This window comes from Dama dama, chromosome 10, assembly GCF_033118175.1.
Source record: "Dama dama isolate Ldn47 chromosome 10, ASM3311817v1, whole genome shotgun sequence".
Classification (NCBI taxonomy): Eukaryota; Metazoa; Chordata; class Mammalia; order Artiodactyla; family Cervidae; genus Dama; species Dama dama.
Window position 1 is genome coordinate 4,417,652 of NC_083690.1, and position 18,940 is coordinate 4,436,591.

The window sequence follows — 18,940 nt, forward strand, 5'->3', positions numbered from 1 at the left end:
GGTGGCGGTGAGTTGGTGGTGGGTTCTGGCCTCTGTCGGGTCTAGGGTTCTGTTACAGCCGTCTGTTTCGGTAGGGGCGGCCCGTTGGCCAGAGCCGGGCGACGCGCCCCTCCCCTGTATGCCAACTCCTACACTGCGGTCTGGACCGGCCATCTTACTTCCTGAGGAATCCTAATTGTCCATTCCGCTTCCGTTCTCCGTTTATCTTTTCTTTCTGCCTTGTTCACATACTCCGTTCTTTCTCCAGGGAGGTATTGGTCAAAATTTTGGGCCACACAAGAGGAGAGATTGCCTCATTTCTCTGTGTAAAGTCATTGTCAGTCAGGATGACTAAAATGAAAATATAAAGGAATCCCGTTTCTTAACGGAAACTGGGTGATTCAGCCATGGTCTAAAATGTGTTATGAAGAGACTACTGTCAAAACTGTGTGGCAAGAAAAAAAAAGAAAAAACACAAACAAAAAACTGTATAGCAACAAGTTAAAGAATATCTGTCTTTCCAGACATAAATATTACGAAACAAAAACCTTCTTTAATCAAAGCTGTATAGTTTGAACTACGAGTTCATAAATAGAACAATAAATGCTAAAATTGATCTGAATATATGTCGACCTGTATGAAAGGGTGGCTTTTAAGCTTGGTACTAGCAATAGTTGTCTGTTCTTCCTGCAAAAAGGAAGACTTCTATCTTTACATACCCTCAAATTGGGATTTAATAGCCAATGAAAGAATATTTACGAGAACGCTAAGTTTAATATTGAGGCAGAGTAGGAAACTGAGGTGCCTTAGAGTAGAATATAAACTTGTGAGAATGCATTAAAAAAGGAAATTTTAGAAAATAATATTGATAAAGTCAAACAAGTGGTAGACTGGAATGTAATTGTGCAAGATAAGTTGAGTAAAGAATAAGGCATTCCCAGCATACAGAGTTCCTGCCAACTGACCGAAGACTGAGGCAAAGGCCATGGAACCATTCCATAGAGGAGGAAAGCTAAATGATATTGACATTTGAAAAGATGTTTAGTGGGAATTCCCTGGCAGCCCATTGGTTTCATTCCTGGTCGGGGAACTGAGACATTGCATGCATGACAGTGTGGTGAAAGAAAGAAAGAAAAGATGGTTAGCCACAGTTTGGCAGCCTTTCAAAATAGAATTGTTATCAGTTCAGTTCAGTTGCTCAGTCATTTCCGACTCCGCAGCCCCATGGACTGCAGAATGCCAGGCCTCCCTGTCCATCATCAACTCCCAGAGCTTGCTCAAACTCATGTCCATCCAGTCTGTAATGTCATCCAACCATCTTATCCTCTGTTATCCCCTTCTCCTCCTGCCCTCAATCTTTCCCAGCATCAGGGTCTCTTTCATGAGTCAGTTTTTTTCATCAGGTGACCAAATTATTGGAGATTCATCTTCAGCATCAGTCCTTCCAGTGAATATTCAGGGCTGATTTCCTTTAGGATTGACTGGTTTGATCTCCTTGCAGTCCAAGGGACTCTGAAGAGTCTTCTCCAACACAATAGTTCAAAAGCATCAAGAATTACTATAGGATCAAATAATTCCATTCCTAGGTATAAACCCAAGAGAAACGAAAACCTATACACAAATAGCATTGTTCATACTGGCTGAAAAGTAAAAACCACCCACTTGTCTGTGGAACAGATTAACAAGATGTATATCCATATAATCAGTTGTTTAACAGTAAAAAAGGAACAAAGCAGTGATACATGCAGCAACATGGATGAACTTTTGACACACTGTACTGAGCCAAAGAAACCAGTCACACAAGACCATATGTTGTAATTCTTATGTGAAATGTCCAGAACAGTCAAATCCGTAGAGATAAAAAATATGTTAGTCATAGCCAGGGCCTGAGAGCAGAGGGGAAAGACCAGTGACTGCTAATGGGTGCAAGCTTGTTTGGGGGGTCATGAAAATGTTGTGGAATTAGTGTTGATCCACACATTGTGGATATACTAAAACCCATTTAGTTGTGTATTTAAAAGCATGCATTTTATGGTATGTGAATTATATCTCAATTTTAAAAAACCACCTGACAGGGAAGGTTACATCCTACAAATACAAATATTTAATATTTAAAATATTTATGTAAAAGTACTACAAAAACTTGTTCAACATCTGGATCCCACATAGCAAGTAGTTAAAGGAACTGTACCATTTTTATAGACTTGATGCAAGCAGTTTTTCACATGTTGAGGTATGGGGAAGTCATTCTTGCTTGTAAATGATTTGGCTTGAACTTTATGCTAATTAGAATAGCCTGTTTATGGCTTGTCTAACTTACATTGTACATATGCTTTAACCATTAAAAAAAAAAAAAAGAATACAGCTACCATATTGTTGAAAATGTCATCTTTGAGTATAGGGATAAATGTTCCCCTCCCACCCCCATAATGCCAATGCTAGTACTCCATTAAAGATGAGGTTCTCAAAAAAAAAAAAAAAGGTTCTCTTTCCAGACACCAGGGTCATGCTAACTAGTTGTGTGCATGCTAATCTGCCTCGTTTGAAACCTCTCATGTTTGATGTTTTTTGTTCTTTTTTATTAATATTACTTTTTGGCCATGCTGGGCCTTTGTTGCTGTGCGTGGGCTTTTCTGTAATTGCTGGGAGTGAGGATTACTCTCTTGTTACAGTGTTTGAGCTTCTCATTGTGGCTTTTCTTGCTGTGTCTTGGGCTTGAATATTTGCAGCCCGTGGGCTCAGTAGTTACAGCTCTCCGGCTCTAGAGCACACAGGCTCAATAGTTGTGGAGCATAGGCTTAGTTGCCCCACGGCATGTGGAATCTTCCTGGCCAGGGATCGAACCCATGTCCCCTGCATTGCAAGGCAAATTCTTAATCACTGGACCACCAGGGAAGCCCAGTGTTCCTTGTTCTGCTGAGATATAAAACTGTGATTCAGGCATCCAAAATAGAGAGGATAGTGATTGTGATTTAATTTCAGACTTGTGCTTGCATCATTGAGAACCTTGATTTTCTGAACTGTATCAAACTCAAGGATAGCACAAACTGTTCTCAGAACAATATCTACTAGTAGCTGCCAGCTGCAACCTAATGGGCCAAGGTCTCCCCTTGTAACTTTGCAACCATTTTGGACCCCAACCAGTCCTTACTTAATAAGCACTCTTATTCTTGCCAGCTTCAATTATAATTCTTGACAAACAACTTAGATAGCTTTGAGGTTTTGCGTATATGAGCCTCCCCCCATTTTGAGGTTCTATGGGACACAATTCAAGTATTTCTTAAGTCTGTGTCTCCCAGGCTATAGTCCTCAGTTTGGCTTGAATTAAAACTATTACTATTATGAATTGTTTATCAAATATGTGTGTTGACAGAATGAAGCAAAAAAGTAGAAATTCATGTGGAAAAATTTATATCCTTAATTTCAGGTAATGAAATAAAACACAGGTAAAATCTCATTACATTTCTATCATATCAGCACAAATTTTGTAAGTGATCAACACTGCTTCAGGCATGAAACATTTAAAATCTTTCTGAAGGATTGTATGGCCAACCACTGCAAGTGTTGTCAAATAGTTCACATTCTGAAACAGTTTTAGGAATAATTGGAGGGAAGAACATGTGTATGGGAAGGTGGCAGAAGATATACACCAAGCTGTTCATGGAAGGATAGCAAGGGAGAATTGGTAACAACAAACACAGGGTAAATGCCAAACACAGGGAACAGCTGAGCAAACAGGGCACGTGAGCTGTGTCAGCATGTTGATTATGCATGTAGAACAAAGCTCCATGAAGAAAGGAAAGCATGTGTTTTGTGCTCTGGTCACAACCACAGAGAATCTAGGCTCCACTGTGAAGATGGGAAGAGAAGTTGGAGTAGTAGAAGTTTGTGGTTCAATCTTCATTTGATCCTTGTTTTTTCTTACATCCCTCTTTATATGTCATTTTATTCTTTGGGTGTGTTAATTTTTTTCTTTTGAAGTATAGTTGATTTACAATGTTGCGCTAATCTCTGCCATACAGCAGTGTGACTCGGTTATACACATACAGACATTCTTTTTTTTTATTCCTTTTCATTTGGTCTATCCCAGGAGACTGGATATATTTCCCTGTGCTATACAGTAGGACCTTGTTGTTTATTCATTCTCAACATAATAGTTTGCATCTACTATCCCTAAACTCCAAGTCTGTCCCTCTCCTTCCCCCTCTCTCTTTATGTCTCTTTATTTATTTATGTCTCTTTAAATGGAGAATGAACTAGAACCTAACATTCCACAGACCTACAGATTTGCCAGTAGAGCTCAGGAAGAATAGTAACAGCAGCCCCATCTCCTTCATGGTCTTCTGTATGCAAACAGCATCTCACAGTAATCAACTGAGTGACAACAAATGCAATTACAACTACATTTTCTAAGTGATTTATTTATGAGGTCCAGTCACAGTTCATTAATCCAAGTACAAAAGTGATTTGTAATGATCCAATCTGCTTGTTTTTCTTCAGGCTTCCTAAGTCTCAAGACAGGGGTAGGTAGAATGAAGGAACACATCCTTGCCAAGGGTTCTGAGGGAAAATGAGGGTAGGTTCTGTCTCAGGAGCATCTTAGGTGCTAATTCTTAACAAGGATTTATTAAGCAACAGCGATGTACTCTGAAAGCCTTGTATCATCTGTATGTGTGTTCTCTTTACCCTTGGTTTACCAGTATTTGTGACCCAGCCTACTTCTGCTTCTGTCCCGTAAACTCCTTGGGCACGGGGACTATTTTTTTATTGATTGTATTCCCCACAGCACTGGAACCCAGTAATGACTGTCAGGTGTATGGATTCAAGATTCAAGACCAGGAGCCTGAAGGGAGATGCAAAGTGTCAGGTATTCAGGGAGGCCGTGGCCGCCCCCACTAGACAGATGGTCAGAGGATCCATGTTCTTGTCTCCATCATGTGTCCTGGGGCTAAGGATAGGTTGAAGGGTCCCCAGGGGAAAGTAGCCAGTGGCTGTGAGGGATGTGGGATTTGGCTGTCACTTTGTAAAAGGAGATGTCCCCGTCTTGTAGTCCAGGGAGATAACCCCATGCCAGCAGGGCTCCTCCATCTGGATCTGGAGAAAGGTGCACGCCTGGCATTCATTTTACTGCCTCATTGTTTCTACCAAATGCCCATTCTCTGGTGACAGAGTCATGTTCTCCTTGCTGCTCGTGGCTGCCTTGCAAACGCCCAGGACCCATCCTGGCTTGTCTCCCACCTTCACTTCTCAGTCATGGTGGCTAGAGAGCAGGCTTAGAGAGCCCAGCACCACGATTCAGCTATAGAATCTTCCTGGACTAGCAGGCAGATGGTCCCACTTTTTTTCTCCAAGGCTCACTCTCTTCACGTCATCAGAGAAGATGAAAGATGAGGTTGGAGTGGATAGTTTCTGCTTCCAGAATCACATTAACTGCAGAGAGAATTAGAATTCCTGACTTCAGGTCCATGGACAACATCCCCACAGGGTTTTCCCCACATCCAGGAAACGTGGACAGGGTTGTTCTTCGGGATCGCACTGGGGGACCGAGCAGGGACCCGGCAGGCCAAGGCTACTCGCCTCAGGGTGCCTGACCACCAATCAGTTCTGCAACTACAGAGAAAAAGGAGATAGGGGCAATGCTGAGCATCCCCAGTCAGAGGGACTACATCCACCCTGGTCCCCACAACAAGGTAAGACAAGGAGCCCTCCTCCCTGCTCAGGACCTGCCCAGCTTCCTCTGATTTCGTAGGCCCCTGTTCCTCCCTGGCACCCAAGCCAGCCTTGGATATTCTGTGATCTGGCAGTGACCCTGGCTCAGAGACTATGAGGACTTGTCATGACTTTTCTCCCACCTTTGTTACAGGTGTTTTTTTTTTCTCTTCTAAATAATGCCTAGAAATCACAAGGGACCCCTGGCCAGCACAAACTACCACCACCATACTCACCATTGAACATTTCCACTTCTGAGCGCAGGGTCTCTAAAAGGAGAGAAGGAGTTCAAGTTAGGTTCCCCAGATGGGGACAGATCTGGGAGAGGCTGAAGGCAAAACAGAAAGGACAAGAGAGATGGAGAAGAAATGCCAGGGGGCCCAGGCTACACGGCTCCTGAGGGCAGGTGAGGGGGCTCCTCCCATTCTCCCGCAAGCCCACCTACCCAAGAAGTGCTTCATGCGCTTCTCAACAAACTCTGATTTCTGGTAGAGCAGGTGGATCTTCTCTTTCACCTCTGGTGGCGTGGCCCACAGCTCAGGGACAGTCACCATCTTGGCCCTAGGGACAAAAAGACCATTGGCAAAAGAGGGCTGGAGCATGGGGGTGGCCCAAGGTCTCATGAACTGAAAGGGAGGTGCAGCTTCCACCAGGCACACCCACCCCAGACCCACTTCACAAAGAAAACTTCCTTCCTGGGCTTCAAGTTCTAAACACTGGTCCTCAACGCTGGCCATGGAGTGTGCTCTCCAGGGGAGTTTCAAAAACCACAGACACCAGGGGACTTTCCTGGCGGTCCAGTGGTTAACACTCTGAGCTTCCAGTGGAGAGGGTGAGGCTTGATCCCTGGTTGGGGGACTAAGGTCCTGCATGCTGCAGGGCAATTAAACTCACACAAGAAGCACCCAGCGCAGCCAAAGTTAAAACAAGGAATGGGGGGTTTCCCTGGTTGATTCACTTGTTAAGACTCCACTGCAGGGGCCACAGGTTTGATTCCTGATTGGGGAACTAAGATCTAGGGTGCAGCCCAGCCATAAAATAAATGTTTAAAAAAAAAAAGGAATGGAATTCTGGCACATTCTACAACATGAATGAAGCTTGAAGATATGCTAAGTGAGATAAATCAGACACAAAAACACAAATATTGCATAATTCCACTTACATGATGTAGCTAGAGTAGTGGAATACATAAAGACAGTAAAATGGTGGTTGCCAGGGGTTGGGGGAGGGGAGATTGGGAAGTTGTATAATAGTACGGAGTTTCCGTTTGGGAAGATGAGAGAGTTCTAGGGTTGGATCATGGTGATGTTCAGTACTGTGATGTACAATGATATGAAGGTACTCACTGAACTGTACATTTTTAAATGCTTAAAATGGCAAATTTTGTGTTACATGTATTTTACCACCAAAAAAAATTCTTCAAAAAATTAATGCTTGGGTTACCCCTGAAGATTCAGATTTAATTTGTCAGCCGGGGCCTGAACTTCAGGATCTCGTAAAGTTCCCCTGGATGATTGTAGGTTCCAGCCTCCTTCCCCTTCCCTTCCCCTTCTCTTGCCCACCCCCTCCACCGCTGCCTGCGGGGATTAGCAGATCCACTTCTGGAAAGTGCCTCTCTCCCTGTGCCTGCAAGCAGGCAGTCCTGCAGGAACAGTTTTCACAAGGTGAATTGCACAGGACACGGGCTGTTAGGGGAGGTTTCCTAGGAAGCCACCACCACGCGACAGGCGTGTTCATTGGGTTCCGTCTTCAGTCCCGCACTCCCCTCCTAATCATGCTCCCATTCTCCCTACACAAATCCAGAAAGGCCTTTGGAAGCTGCAGGAGATGGGAGAAGGCACATCCCTGGGTTGGGAGCATCTCCCTCCTAGGGCTGCCTCCCCAGATGCTGCCTGCAGGACCCCCTCACCAAGGGATCATCAGGGGACCTCTTGGTACCTGTGCAAGGTGACTCCAATGTCCTAGGAGAGAAAAGAGGGAAGTTCTCCATCACCAGTGTTGTAAGGGCTATGATGACTCCTGGCCTCCCTGCCCCAGAGTGTCAGCAAAAACAGGGCCCCTCCCCCCAGTTCTAATCAGCAAGGTGGCAACTCAGCTGGGGCCTGCCCATAACCGTACCCAAAGTCTGCTGACATGTGGGAGATGCCAGGGGATCCCCTAGATTCTAGGCCACCATGGGTTCCTGATACTGCATTGCAGAAGCCTGGGCACAAGAGGCATTATGGATCACCAAGGACAAGTCCCACCCCAGCCCCAAGGGCCTCACCACTGGGTTGGGGAGAGCAGATGGCAGTACTGGGAGCCCCTGTCATCCTGCTGGGCACAGTGGACAGAGGAAGGCCAGGTCCAGACACGCTCACCTTCATAAACTCCCACTCTGGCTGGCACTGCTTGGCCTCCAGCTCCCCAATCAGCTTGTCGAGAACGGCAATGTCTCTCGTCCCTCGGGTGCCGTACGTCTCCCTAACCTGGCCGATGGTCTGGCCCAGTTCCTCTAGCCAGGCCACAAAGAGCCGCTCCTGCTGCTCTAAAAACTGGCACAGCTGCTCCAACTGGCACTGGATTCTCTGCTTCTGGGTTTCAGCTTGTTTCTGGGGAACAGAAGTCAGGGAGGTTTAGGGGCCTGTGCACTCAGGGAGTACCCAGGAGCCCACCTTCCAAAGGGAGAGTCCCCTCTCCTCCCCCTGAATTGGGGCAAGTCAGTCCATCTATTTGGATGCAAGTGAACTTGACTTCCAGTACTCTTGCACACTGGCCACCCATGACTTTCTCATCACTAGAAAGTTGCGGTGGACACTTGAAGTTGCTCTAGGGTAACTTTCCTTCATCCAAGGAGGGAGAGGACCCTTCACATAGACTGTACAGAAGAAATCTCATTTTTGGCTCAAAAGGACAGGACTAAATCTCTTAAGTTCTTTTGAACCAAAAATGTCTCTGCACCTTTTGTTGTTGATTTTAATATGGGCACATTCATTTATTAGCTAAACTGCTAGACACAACGAAGAGAACTCTGGTGTAAATTCCAAACAGCCCAGGGCCTCCCAGGACGCTTTGTGGATGTTTGCTTGGCCCCTGTTCCCCTGCCACCTGTGGTCCCCTAGTTGACATATGATAGTGGTTCTAACACTGCCTGGTATTTTTCTGTAATTAAGGAGTAAGACTATGTGGAGTAGGAAATGGCAACCCACTCCAGTATTCTTGCCTGGAAATTCCCATGGACAGAGGAACCTGGTGGGCTGCAGTCCCTGGAGTTGCAAAGAGTTGGACACAACTGAGCACGCACATACAAAACAGACTCACAGACGTAGAGAACAGACTTGGGATTACCAAGGAGAAGAGGGAAAGAGGAGGGATGGACTGGGAGTTTGGGGTTAGTAGATGCAAGCTATTACATTTAGCATGGATAAACAACAAGGTCCAACTTTATAGCACAGGGAACTATATTCAATATCCTGTAATAAACCACGACTGAAAAGAATATGAAAAAGAATATATACATGTATGTATAACTGAATCACTTAGCTATGCAGAAATTAACACAATATTGTAAATCAATTAAACTTCAATAAAACTAAAAAACAAAAGAGAAAAAAGGAGTAAGACTATGAACTCGATGTGTGCGGAACCTCACACCTTCCCCTGTAACGTCAGCAGCCTCTGCTGAGTCACATGCTGGGTTTTGAATGCGGAAGAGTGTTCTCCCGGTCTTTACAGCACAGCACCGCAGACACACACCCGTGCCTCTGGTCTGCACAAGTCACTTTCCTCATCACTCACTGTCTAAGTCTAGACTATCAACAAAAAACCAAGACTGGGTTGTGGCATTTGCTGTTTCTGTGGCGTAGATGGGCTTCTCTGGTGCCTCAGACGGTAGAGAATCTGTCTGCAGTACGGGAGACCTGGGTTTGTTCCCTGGATTAGGAAGATCCCCTGGAGGAGGGCATGGCAACCCACTCCAGTATTCTTGCCTGGAGAATCCCCATGGATAGAGGAGCCTGGCGGGCTACAATCCCAGGGGTTGCAGAGTCAGACACGACTAAGCAACTAAGCACTAAACATGTGGGTGTAGATACTCCCACATGTGTCTAACTTGAGACGTGGCCAGTCTCAGGCTTCCAATGTGATGTTCCTAAACATGGAATCTGGGACACTTTTTGTTGTTGATAGCAGTAATGTGGACTTTCCTTTTTTTTTTAAGAGGACAGGTCAACCATCCTGTTCAATGGCCTATATTCTAAAATTCTCTGATAATTTTGCTCATGATTAAATTCAGGAGAAACATGGGGTGGGGGGTGAGAGTGCCATAGACCTAAGGCCGTGCTCTTTCTAGACCATCCCATTGGGAGGCAAAGACTAACCAGTTTGCCATCATCAGTATAGGGATTCTAGAGTTGGTAATTGGTTAAGGAGGGGTCTACCAGTCACTACTGTAAATATATATTATTTCCTTTATAATTATTAAGTAATTTGGGGAGTGGTATTTGAGAGTGTGTAAGTACGCTGTTCTCTGCCATTTTTTCCCCAAAAATTTTAGCTTCTGTTGCTGATCCCTGTCAGTGTCAACTGTATAGTGGAAATCTTCTAATTCAATTATTATTCTGTATTTGTTTTAGCTGGCTTTCTGCTGTAAAAAGGAGCTTTCCCTACCCTCTTTCCTATGATTAAAAATTTTTTTTTCATTATTTGAAAAAGGAGGAGGAGGTGAAGGCCTGGAAACAGCATTCCTTTCCATAAGGGCCTATGTCACTGCGTCTGAAGGGAAGGCTGGACACTTTTGTCTCCCTGGGTTTCCCTGAGCAGCCCAGGCTCCTGCCTCACCGTCCTCTGCCCCACCTGGAGCACCCCTGACCTCTGCTTCATCCACAAGTTCAAGCCGCCTGGGGTTATAGGAAAGGGTTTTCATTTGACTACCATTCAGCAGTTTCCCAAAAGTCAGACACCTGGACAGCTGCCACCTGCCTCCCTCTCATCCTGCCCTTTGTTATCTTTGCCTGTTTCTCACTGCCGTGTGGTGGGTCCTGACAAGTTTGGAACTCAGGGAGATGAAATCCAACCAACAGAAATGCATCAGACAAATCATCAAGGCTCTGTGGGTTAGTTAGGCACCTTCGCACGAAGGGAAAACAGAAGCAACTAAAGCATCCAAGAGTCTGGACAACACCTTAACAGGAAGGCTACTAAGTGGTACTTATTGGAATCTGCAGTGTTGCAGAACCACAGTTTTAAAAGGAAATGTTCACTTTAACCATTTGAATTTTACAAATAAATATGGCTTTTGTAAAAAAAAAAAAAAATGATAACAGCAATTATAAAAACAACTCGGAGCAGTATTTAGAAAGTCTCTCCTCCCCTTTCCTCAATCCCATTCCTCACTTACAGCATCCATTTCTCTAAACCATTTTGTGGTGAGTCTAAGAAAGTGTGACTGGGTCCTGGGAGATACCCCTTCTTGCTGGAGGTGGACTCCATCCCCAGGGACAAGCTCATCTCTGGACACCTGTTATTCCCTGCCCCCCCAGGAGCAGGTGACTCTAAATAGGTGATCAGCTCTGTTTCCCTGTGAGCTAGTACAGGACTTGAGGGACCCCTGCTCACTCTGGGTTCTCTGCTTCCTTCTACAGGGTGAACCCAGTCAATGACAGGCCACAGACCACCCCTAACCTTACCAGGGAGTTCACTGTTTTCTTATCCCCCTGAGATATCTGCTCCTCTCCAGATTTTCTCAACTCCTTCAGATGTTCCAACTGCTTCTGAATTTGCTCCTGGGGAAAAAAAAACAACACTTGTTGAAGCTCAAACTTGGCCCCTGCCATCTTTAGTTGGTGCCAACCCTAGATGGGAAAATTTGCTACAGGGAATAAAGCTGAGGGTGCTGCAGCCAGGAGCATGGGGAGAGGTAACCAGAGGAAGAAATGACCTCATCACACCAAAGGAAGCAGAGCCGAGGTGGTGAGAAAGATTTCTTGTGAGCACCTGGATTCAGCCATACCTGAAGCTAGATTCCCACAGACCTCTGAGCTACATGCAGCATCCCTCTTTGCTGGCTCAATTTGTATGTGTTTGCCATTTACAGCCCACAGATGCTCCCTAATGCACCAGTGCCTAGCGTTCCAGGGAAACCCCCCGATGTGTTCAGGCACCCAGCAGAGAAGGGTCCCAATGCAGGAAGCCCCACCTTGTATTCCAGGGCAGCCTCCTCAATGGGGCGCACCCGGTGGCCCCGGTGCTCCTGGCTCAGCCGGCAGATAAGGCAAATGAGCTCCCCATGGTCCTCGCAGAAGAGCAGCTGCACCTGCTTCATGTGACGCTCACACTGTGGCAGGTTCTTGGGGTTCAGGCTGGCCATCTGCAGGCCCTCCTGCCACTCACGGCTTCCGTGGCTCTTCCCTGGGAGCAAGTCCTGGCACCGGGGGCAGCTGGATGAGCGGCTGAGTGAGGCCTCAGGGTTCCTGGAAGCCGCAGAGCAGCTGCAGGAGATGTGCACACAGCTGCCACCAACCGGGTCTCCTTCCTGGGCACGGCAGAGAGGACACACAGCCTTGTCCTGCAGCCTCCCTGAGGACACAGCAATGGAAAAACCTCCTGAGTGACAAACCCAAGGTGCTTCCAGGGGATGCTGCAAATCAGCGTAGCGGGAATCTGTGCCTGGGACGTGAATGTTCTCTGTTAGACTGAGGCCTTTTCCTAGCTTGTCCTCCCCCAACTTCCTTCCAGCGAGAACACTCGGACTGAGGGCTAAGGCCTGGATCTCATGCCAGTCCCGAGACTTGGAATTCTCGGGCATTTATCCTAAAGAAAGGCATTTTGCTATAAATTCTATGCCTTTCTCCTGCACATACACTGACACAGGTGATGTAAAGATGGGAAGACATTCTACTGGTGTTGGCTTTACCACGTGCCACCACTGAGAGGGTGCATAACTTGAGTAGAGTTGCCAGGGGATGGTTACTCACTTGTGGCTGAACCCACAGACCCTAGCAGAACCCCTGGCACCTGGTAAACATTTGGGAAGTGTGTGTTGAATGAAGGAACGAATGAGCCACTGCTCACATACAGATTCAGAACACATGATGTGAAAGTAAAGAAGTAACTTTACAAGGCTGAAGGGTGTAACCCACTTTGATGACCTACAGCTATGACCAGCTCTGCTCCAAGACCAGCACAGCTTCATAAAGCAGAAATAACAGGAGACACAAGAGGAAATAGAAACACACTCAATCCATGAGTCCCCTGCCACCTCCTCCTCTCTCAGGGTCCCAGGAACTCATATCACATCTGTAAGTGAGACTGCGAGCTCCCCAGTGAGAGTTGCCCCTTCCCTTATGATGACATTGTTTGCGGTCCATATGACTGCTTCCCCACCCCTGCTCCCCCAAAACTACATTTCCCAGTCTCCCTAGCAGTTAGGTGTGGTCATGTGACTCCAGACACACCTCATTTCATTGCACTTCCCTTTATTGGGACACTTCATTTTTTACAAAATAAAGGTTTGTGACATCCCTGTGCTGCCAGATGATGGTGAACGTTCTTTAGCAATAAAGTATTTTTAAATTAAGGTGTGGATGTTCCCTGGTGGTCTGGTGATTAGATTCAACCCTTTCACTGACATGGCCCAGGTTCAGTCCCTGGTGGAGGAATGGAGATCCCACAAGCCACACAGTGAGGACAAAAATAAAAGGTATATTCATTGTTTTTTTAGACATAATTGTACACTTGATACAGACTACAATATAGTGTAAACATATGTACTGGAAAACCAAACTTTCTTGTGACTGGCTTTCTGCAATATTTGCATTATTGCAGTGGTCTGGAACAAAACCCACATTATCACGGAAGTTATGTCTGTACATTCTGGCCAAGAGGATGTAAACAAAGGCATCATGGGCAGAATCTAGAAACTTCTGAAAACCTTCCCTAAGTGATACCATTCTCCTTTGTCCCTCCGTCCTGTTGCCTGGAATGAGGATACTAGCATGAGCTTCAAACTCTGTGGAGCAGAAAAGCAGCAGGAGCTGGGGTTCCTAGCCAGAGGGTACCACATTCATCCCAGACTATGTGTGTCATTTTTGTGAAAGGGGAATAAGTGTCTATCTTGTTTCAGTTGTTAACTTTGGTGTTTCTGTCATTTACAACCCATCATAATCCTAAATTCTGCCTCTTTAGTAAAAGAGACCTATGATTTTGGCCACCAGCTTCCTCTCTGCTCAGAGAGGCAGACTGGCAGAATCTCAGCCCCTTGACATACTGCCGTGGAGTATTACAAAAAGGTGGTATTTACCTAGTCTTTCCCAGATGAGCAACCTGAGGTTCAGAAGCCCTTGCGGATTCTACAGAAGTGTCTAAGAGCTAACCAGCTGAAATGTATGCAACACTGCAACATTTTGTGAAGATGTGCAGATATGCCTTTTTTTTAGGATTCAGAGCCTACAATCAGATTTTCAAAGGATTGAGGCCCTCAAGGTGGACCCAAGGGTCCAGTGAAATGGATAGAGTAGAGATAAAAGCAGGCTTGTGCATCTTCCCAGGTGATGCAGTGGCAAAGAATCTGTCTGTCAGCACAGGAAACACAAAGAGACACAAATTTGATCCCTGGATTGGGAAGATGCCCTGGAGTAGGAAATGGTCACCCACTCCAGTATTCTTGTCCGGGGAATTCCATAGACAGAGGAGTCTGGCGAGCTACAGTCCACAGGGCCACAAAGAGTTGACTCTGCACACACAGGGGAAAACCTGCAGCAGTCATCATTCCTAAGGATACCAGGTCTTCTGGACTCTGAGGTCCTTTCTTACCTGCAGACGGAGAGACTTCTGGATCTGACGGCTCATGGGGCACACTGGAGGCCTTCAGGGCCCCAGTTCCACTCCTCTCTGCAGGAGCTGTGGGTTCTAGATGCTCCCCAATCCTCGTCTTTCCAGCCAGCGGTACACTGAGAGGTGTATTCCTGAGTGCTGTCCCCTCCAGGGTCGTGGCATGCTCTGGATTCCTGGAGCCCTTCTCCAGAGTCGCGGCTGGCCCTGTTTTCAGAGTGGCCACTTCGCTGGCAGTGGTTGCTGAGCTTGGATTCTCAGTGTTCATCTTCTCCTGAAGCAGAAGAGTTTCTGGATGGAGGGGTCCTGTCTCTTCTGGAGAAATGGTAAATTCAAGACTTTTGGGTCGCTTCTTTCCTGAAGGTAAACATACTTCTGATGTCTTTGTTTCTCTCCTTCCTGGGGACCCAGCGAATGACCCGCTGGTGAGTCCCTGGAGCCTTCCTGCAGAGCTGGCGTTCCTCCGCAGCCTGACACCTGGATAGCTCCCTTTCTCCTTCTCCCGTGGCACCTTGGGGAGGACGGGGCTTCTCTTGGAAGACAGAGTCGTGGTCCTGGCCCCCAGCTTGCCCTGCACCTCCAGGCCCTCAGAGCCTTTCTGATCTCGCTGCTTGCCCAGAGGCTTCTTCTGGGGCCCCCTGCCAGCCTCAGGCTGGCTGGAGGGTGGGCAGCCAGCCCCATCAGCACTTTGTCGCTGCTTGTCACCTTCCAGGCCATCTGAGGTCTTTAGGCTCTTGGGCTTCATCTCCCCAGAGGAACCTGACGTTGCTGAGCTGTCTGTGTCACTTTCTTGTATCCAACACTCTGAAAAGACAATGAGATGAAAAGGCATGGGAATGCCCAGTGCTCAGAGTCAAGATTTGGGGAAAGGGAGAGAAGAGAGAACCCCCTCAGAAATTAGGGAAGTTCAGGACGTTCTAGACAACGGCAGTCAATTAGCATTAAATAAGATCATATTCATTATCTGCTGTCTTATTTCTGAAGTAGTACTTTTCAAACTTTTTTAGGCAGGAGAAGTTGTTTCCAACATAAGATTTTACATAGAATTCTTAACATATAAGTGAAAACTCTAGTTTATTGGTATACAATAATTGGTATACTTTTGTGTGTGACTTACAAATCTACAAAACTCAGTTATCAGTCAATCAAGATAGGCGCAAAAGTTTGAAATCAAGGGGGACAGTTAAAACTTTAGAAGCTAATTTTTTGCTATAACTTTGGTTTTATGAAATGAAAATCCTGACTGATTCAGTTCAGTGTAAACAGTTTAAAAAACAAGTTTGCCTGGAAATTTCAGGGTAATATTTACATAAACAGAAATGACAGAAAGGGCTGAATTTCAAGGTCTCCATAAAAAGGAGTTCAAGTATAGCATGAACTATCACACTGATGTGTCGGGAGCCGCCGGGATGTGCCCAGTCCGTGACAAGGTCACGGGACAGAGAGGAACCTGCAAGGCAGTCTTCCTCACACGGGGCTGCCCCAGGAGCCCAACATGTTCTCTCGGGAATCACCAGGACGTACCCAGACCTTGACAAGGTCACGGGATGAGAGAGGAACCTGCAAGGCAGCTCTTCCCCTCGGGGTTGTCCCGGGGGCCCGATATGTATCTTTCCTCTTTCTGTCTTACTGTTTTTGGGCTTTCTATTAATTTTTGGAAATATAATATATAGTAATAAGGCCTCCCTGGAAAAGTCCAAGCCTTTTTGGAAATGCTCATGATTGCTCTGGCTCAGGACATGACCATAAACATCAAGTTAAAGAAGAAAAGGCCACAGGCATAGTTTGGCTGCATTAAAAGATTATAATGTTCTAGAATAGAAAAGAGTAGAGGCATTTAGATTTAGAAGTAGATATACTGCTTTAGTTTACTTGCTCCTTGGTTGAGAGGGTTTTCATTATTGCTATTTCCTTGCTGCTATTTGTCCATTGTTTCCCTTTCTTTAAACAACATAGAATATTATGGGTATTTTTGTAGAATTAGAAAATGGGGTACATAGGATTTCAATAGAAGATTTATATTTACCAGCTTCACTGCCATTATCTCACTATTAATAGAGGTGTTTTGCTGCTTTAGAGGTGTTTTTGCTGTTTAATAGTTAATCATTGTAAATTCAGATTTTGTGGTTTCAGGTAAAGAAAAATATCAGGGTTTTCACATGGTACTATTCTCAGAAATGTCAAACATGTTACTGTGACCCTTCCCATGTATTGTTTTATTGTCCAAAGAATTTACACTATATCTGAAATTTGTAGAACATTGTTTTGTTAGAATGAAAATGTTAGGCCATTGAGGCAAGAAGACTATGTACAGGACATTTAAGAATAAACCCTGTAATCAGAAATGTTATATATATATATATATATATATATGGGAAAAACATGGGAAAGAAAAATATTGACAGGAGCACGAAACCAATATCTGATGTAATATGTGGTGACTTAAGGGGGAGGTAACGTTGAGTCTATAAAGTCTGAGCTGTCCTAAAAATTAAAAAAAGGCTACCTCTTCTACGCAACCTTCTGTGTGTGTCTGTCTTCTTCCTCGCCAACGCCACTCATCCCTTGGGTATTCTTGGACCCGCTGGGGCTGGACCCCAACACTGATGGCCTCCAATATTTTAAAATTTGGTTAATGACTTATTTTAATATGAATTTGTTAGTTTTGTAGGTTAAACAATTCATAAATTTTGAATCAAGTATTTGCCAACTTGCTAAAGAATCCCTGAAATGTCTTCCTGGGATACAATTTGAAAACCACTACTAAAGAAAATAACCTATAATTAGCACCTTAATTTTTGGTTTGAAAAAGCCCATAGTAAAATTAAGATTGCTTAAAACACTTTGTTGTTGGCTTTCCAGGAAAACATATTTTACAAAAACTGCCTCAGGAACTGGTGAAAAACCCTGAAGAAGCTCATAACCAAGTTTAAAAATACAAAAAAATTAATTTAAAAATTATCCTCATTAAATTATACCAGGTTCAGATTACAGTTTAGCTTTATCATGCTTTCAAAGAGCAGAGAAATTTTGTTATGTAAACTCTTCTACCTCATAGAAGGACATGAAAAGCATTCCTGATATATTCTTAAAATCTAGAAATAGAAGAAAATTTTAGACATCAAAGAATAGTTTTTTAAACTGGTCCCAGAGTAGTGCCCCTGCCCCCACCAAATCTCAAAAAAAAAAAAAAAAAAAAAAGACTTGAAAAGCAGAAGTCCGATAGACCGCATTCTTTGATCACAGTGTAATAAAATCAGAAAGTGACAGCAAAGGGGTAGACAAAGAAGGAAGGAAAAGAGGAAAGAAAGAAAAGATGAAAGAGAAATAAGGAGGGAAAGAAAGAGAAGGAAGGAAGGAGAAAGCCCTTTTGAGAATTTTAGAATACTTTTGTGACATGTGTTAGAGGAGAACTCAAAACTGAAAAGAGATAACAATATCACCCATCAACCCAGCTGATAGGAGTGGTTAGTTTCTTGCTCGACCGAAGATACTCGTCTGTAGGTGTTAATGACAAATGAAGTGAAGAACTCTACTGGCAAGCACCCAGCCCCTGCCTCTTCTGATCTGGCCTCATAATCAGAATCTCAGCCTCCTGGGTTTGTTTGTTTTTTTAAAGCCACTGGGAGCCTTAGCTTTGCTCCAGCTGCAAAGACCAGAGAAGGGGACAGAACTTGATCGGCTGAAGAAGTCACAGGAGTGGTCGCAGACCTGGGACTCCTGACCCCCAAGTCAGTATGCACTGGTCTGAACACAAGTTCCCTCTTGTACCTTCCACCCGACTCCACGAACAGCCAGCAGCTGCACTGAGAGAGGAGGGTGCTTGGGGCTGCTTACCTGGGCTGATCACCCGGTGAAGCTCCTCTGCCAGGAGGTGCTGGTTGATGGCCCTCAGGACCTGCAGGGTCAGTTGCACCGCGTACTCCTCCCCGTAGTGGTTGACCAGCAGAGAGGCCAGCTTCACCGGCTCAGCTGTCTGCAGTTGGCCCCGGGGGATCCGGGTGTGCTCCTTCTCCAGGCTGGTGTTCTGCAGCTTGAACTTGAACTTCTCGAAGTCATAGGGCAAAAGCTCTTCCAGGGAGTACAGGAGATGGTCACTCCGCGTCCTGGCCATGGTGTTGACCAGAAGAGACTGGAGGCAGTTGTCCTGCTTCTGAGGGAAAAAACTACTGTCTGTCTTGGTGCCCGGAGAATAGAAGATGCAGCTTGTGAAATAACGGAAAAGGCACAGGAAATGCTCTGTGTTTTGGTGGGAACTGAGACTAAGGCTGTTACTGTGTCATTGCTGGCTTGCGTCCTCTTCCTCCAAGAATCAGAGGCTTTTCCAGGTAGGAGGGCTCAATGCCTTGTCAGCTACATGGTGGTCCTGCACGCCAGCTCTCGCTGACCCAGGCTGCACTTCGGAGTGGTAGCTTAGTCTTTGAGGGAGGGTCTGGGATTGGAT

General features: G+C 45.5%; 1 protein-coding gene and 1 pseudogene across 6 annotated transcripts; both read right to left on the reverse strand.

The window, feature by feature from the left end:
- Positions 1–4,842: 4,842 nt before the first annotated feature.
- LOC133063385 (pyrin-like) lies at positions 4,843–5,455 on the reverse strand (annotated as a pseudogene).
- Positions 5,217–18,940, reverse strand: MEFV (MEFV innate immunity regulator, pyrin). Of its 6 annotated transcripts, XM_061152682.1 has the most exons (9): positions 18,334–18,937; positions 14,479–15,300; positions 11,864–12,243; positions 11,355–11,450; positions 8,049–8,279; positions 7,627–7,649; positions 6,134–6,249; positions 5,925–5,957; positions 5,486–5,589 (listed from the first exon to the last, which is right to left on the reverse strand). In XM_061152682.1, exons 1-9 carry the CDS (start codon positions 18,608–18,610, stop codon positions 5,558–5,560), a joined length of 2,010 nt encoding a protein of 669 aa, XP_061008665.1. In that variant the 5' UTR covers positions 18,611–18,937; the 3' UTR covers positions 5,486–5,557. The 6 variants fall into 6 exon arrangements, 4 of the variants coding, with proteins under 4 accessions (XP_061008665.1, XP_061008664.1, XP_061008663.1 ...); XR_009694391.1 differs by lacking the exon at positions 5,486–5,589 and adding an exon at positions 5,217–5,409 and having other exon boundaries at positions 5,925–6,249; positions 18,334–18,940; XR_009694392.1 differs by lacking the exons at positions 5,486–5,589; positions 7,627–7,649 and adding an exon at positions 5,217–5,409 and having other exon boundaries at positions 18,334–18,938.

Coding starts and splice junctions, on each gene's coding strand:
- MEFV (XM_061152680.1), bottom strand. CDS start 18,610: ATGGCCAGGACGCGGAGTGACCATCTCCTGTACTCCCTGGAAGAGCTT. Junction 12,244..14,478: donor AGAAGTCTCTCCGTCTGCAG/GTAAGAAAGGAC, acceptor CTGTGTCCTCAG/GGAGGCTGCAGGACAAGGCT. Junction 11,451..11,863: donor AGGCTGCCCTGGAATACAAG/GTGGGGCTTCCT, acceptor TTTTTTCCCCAG/GAGCAAATTCAGAAGCAGTT.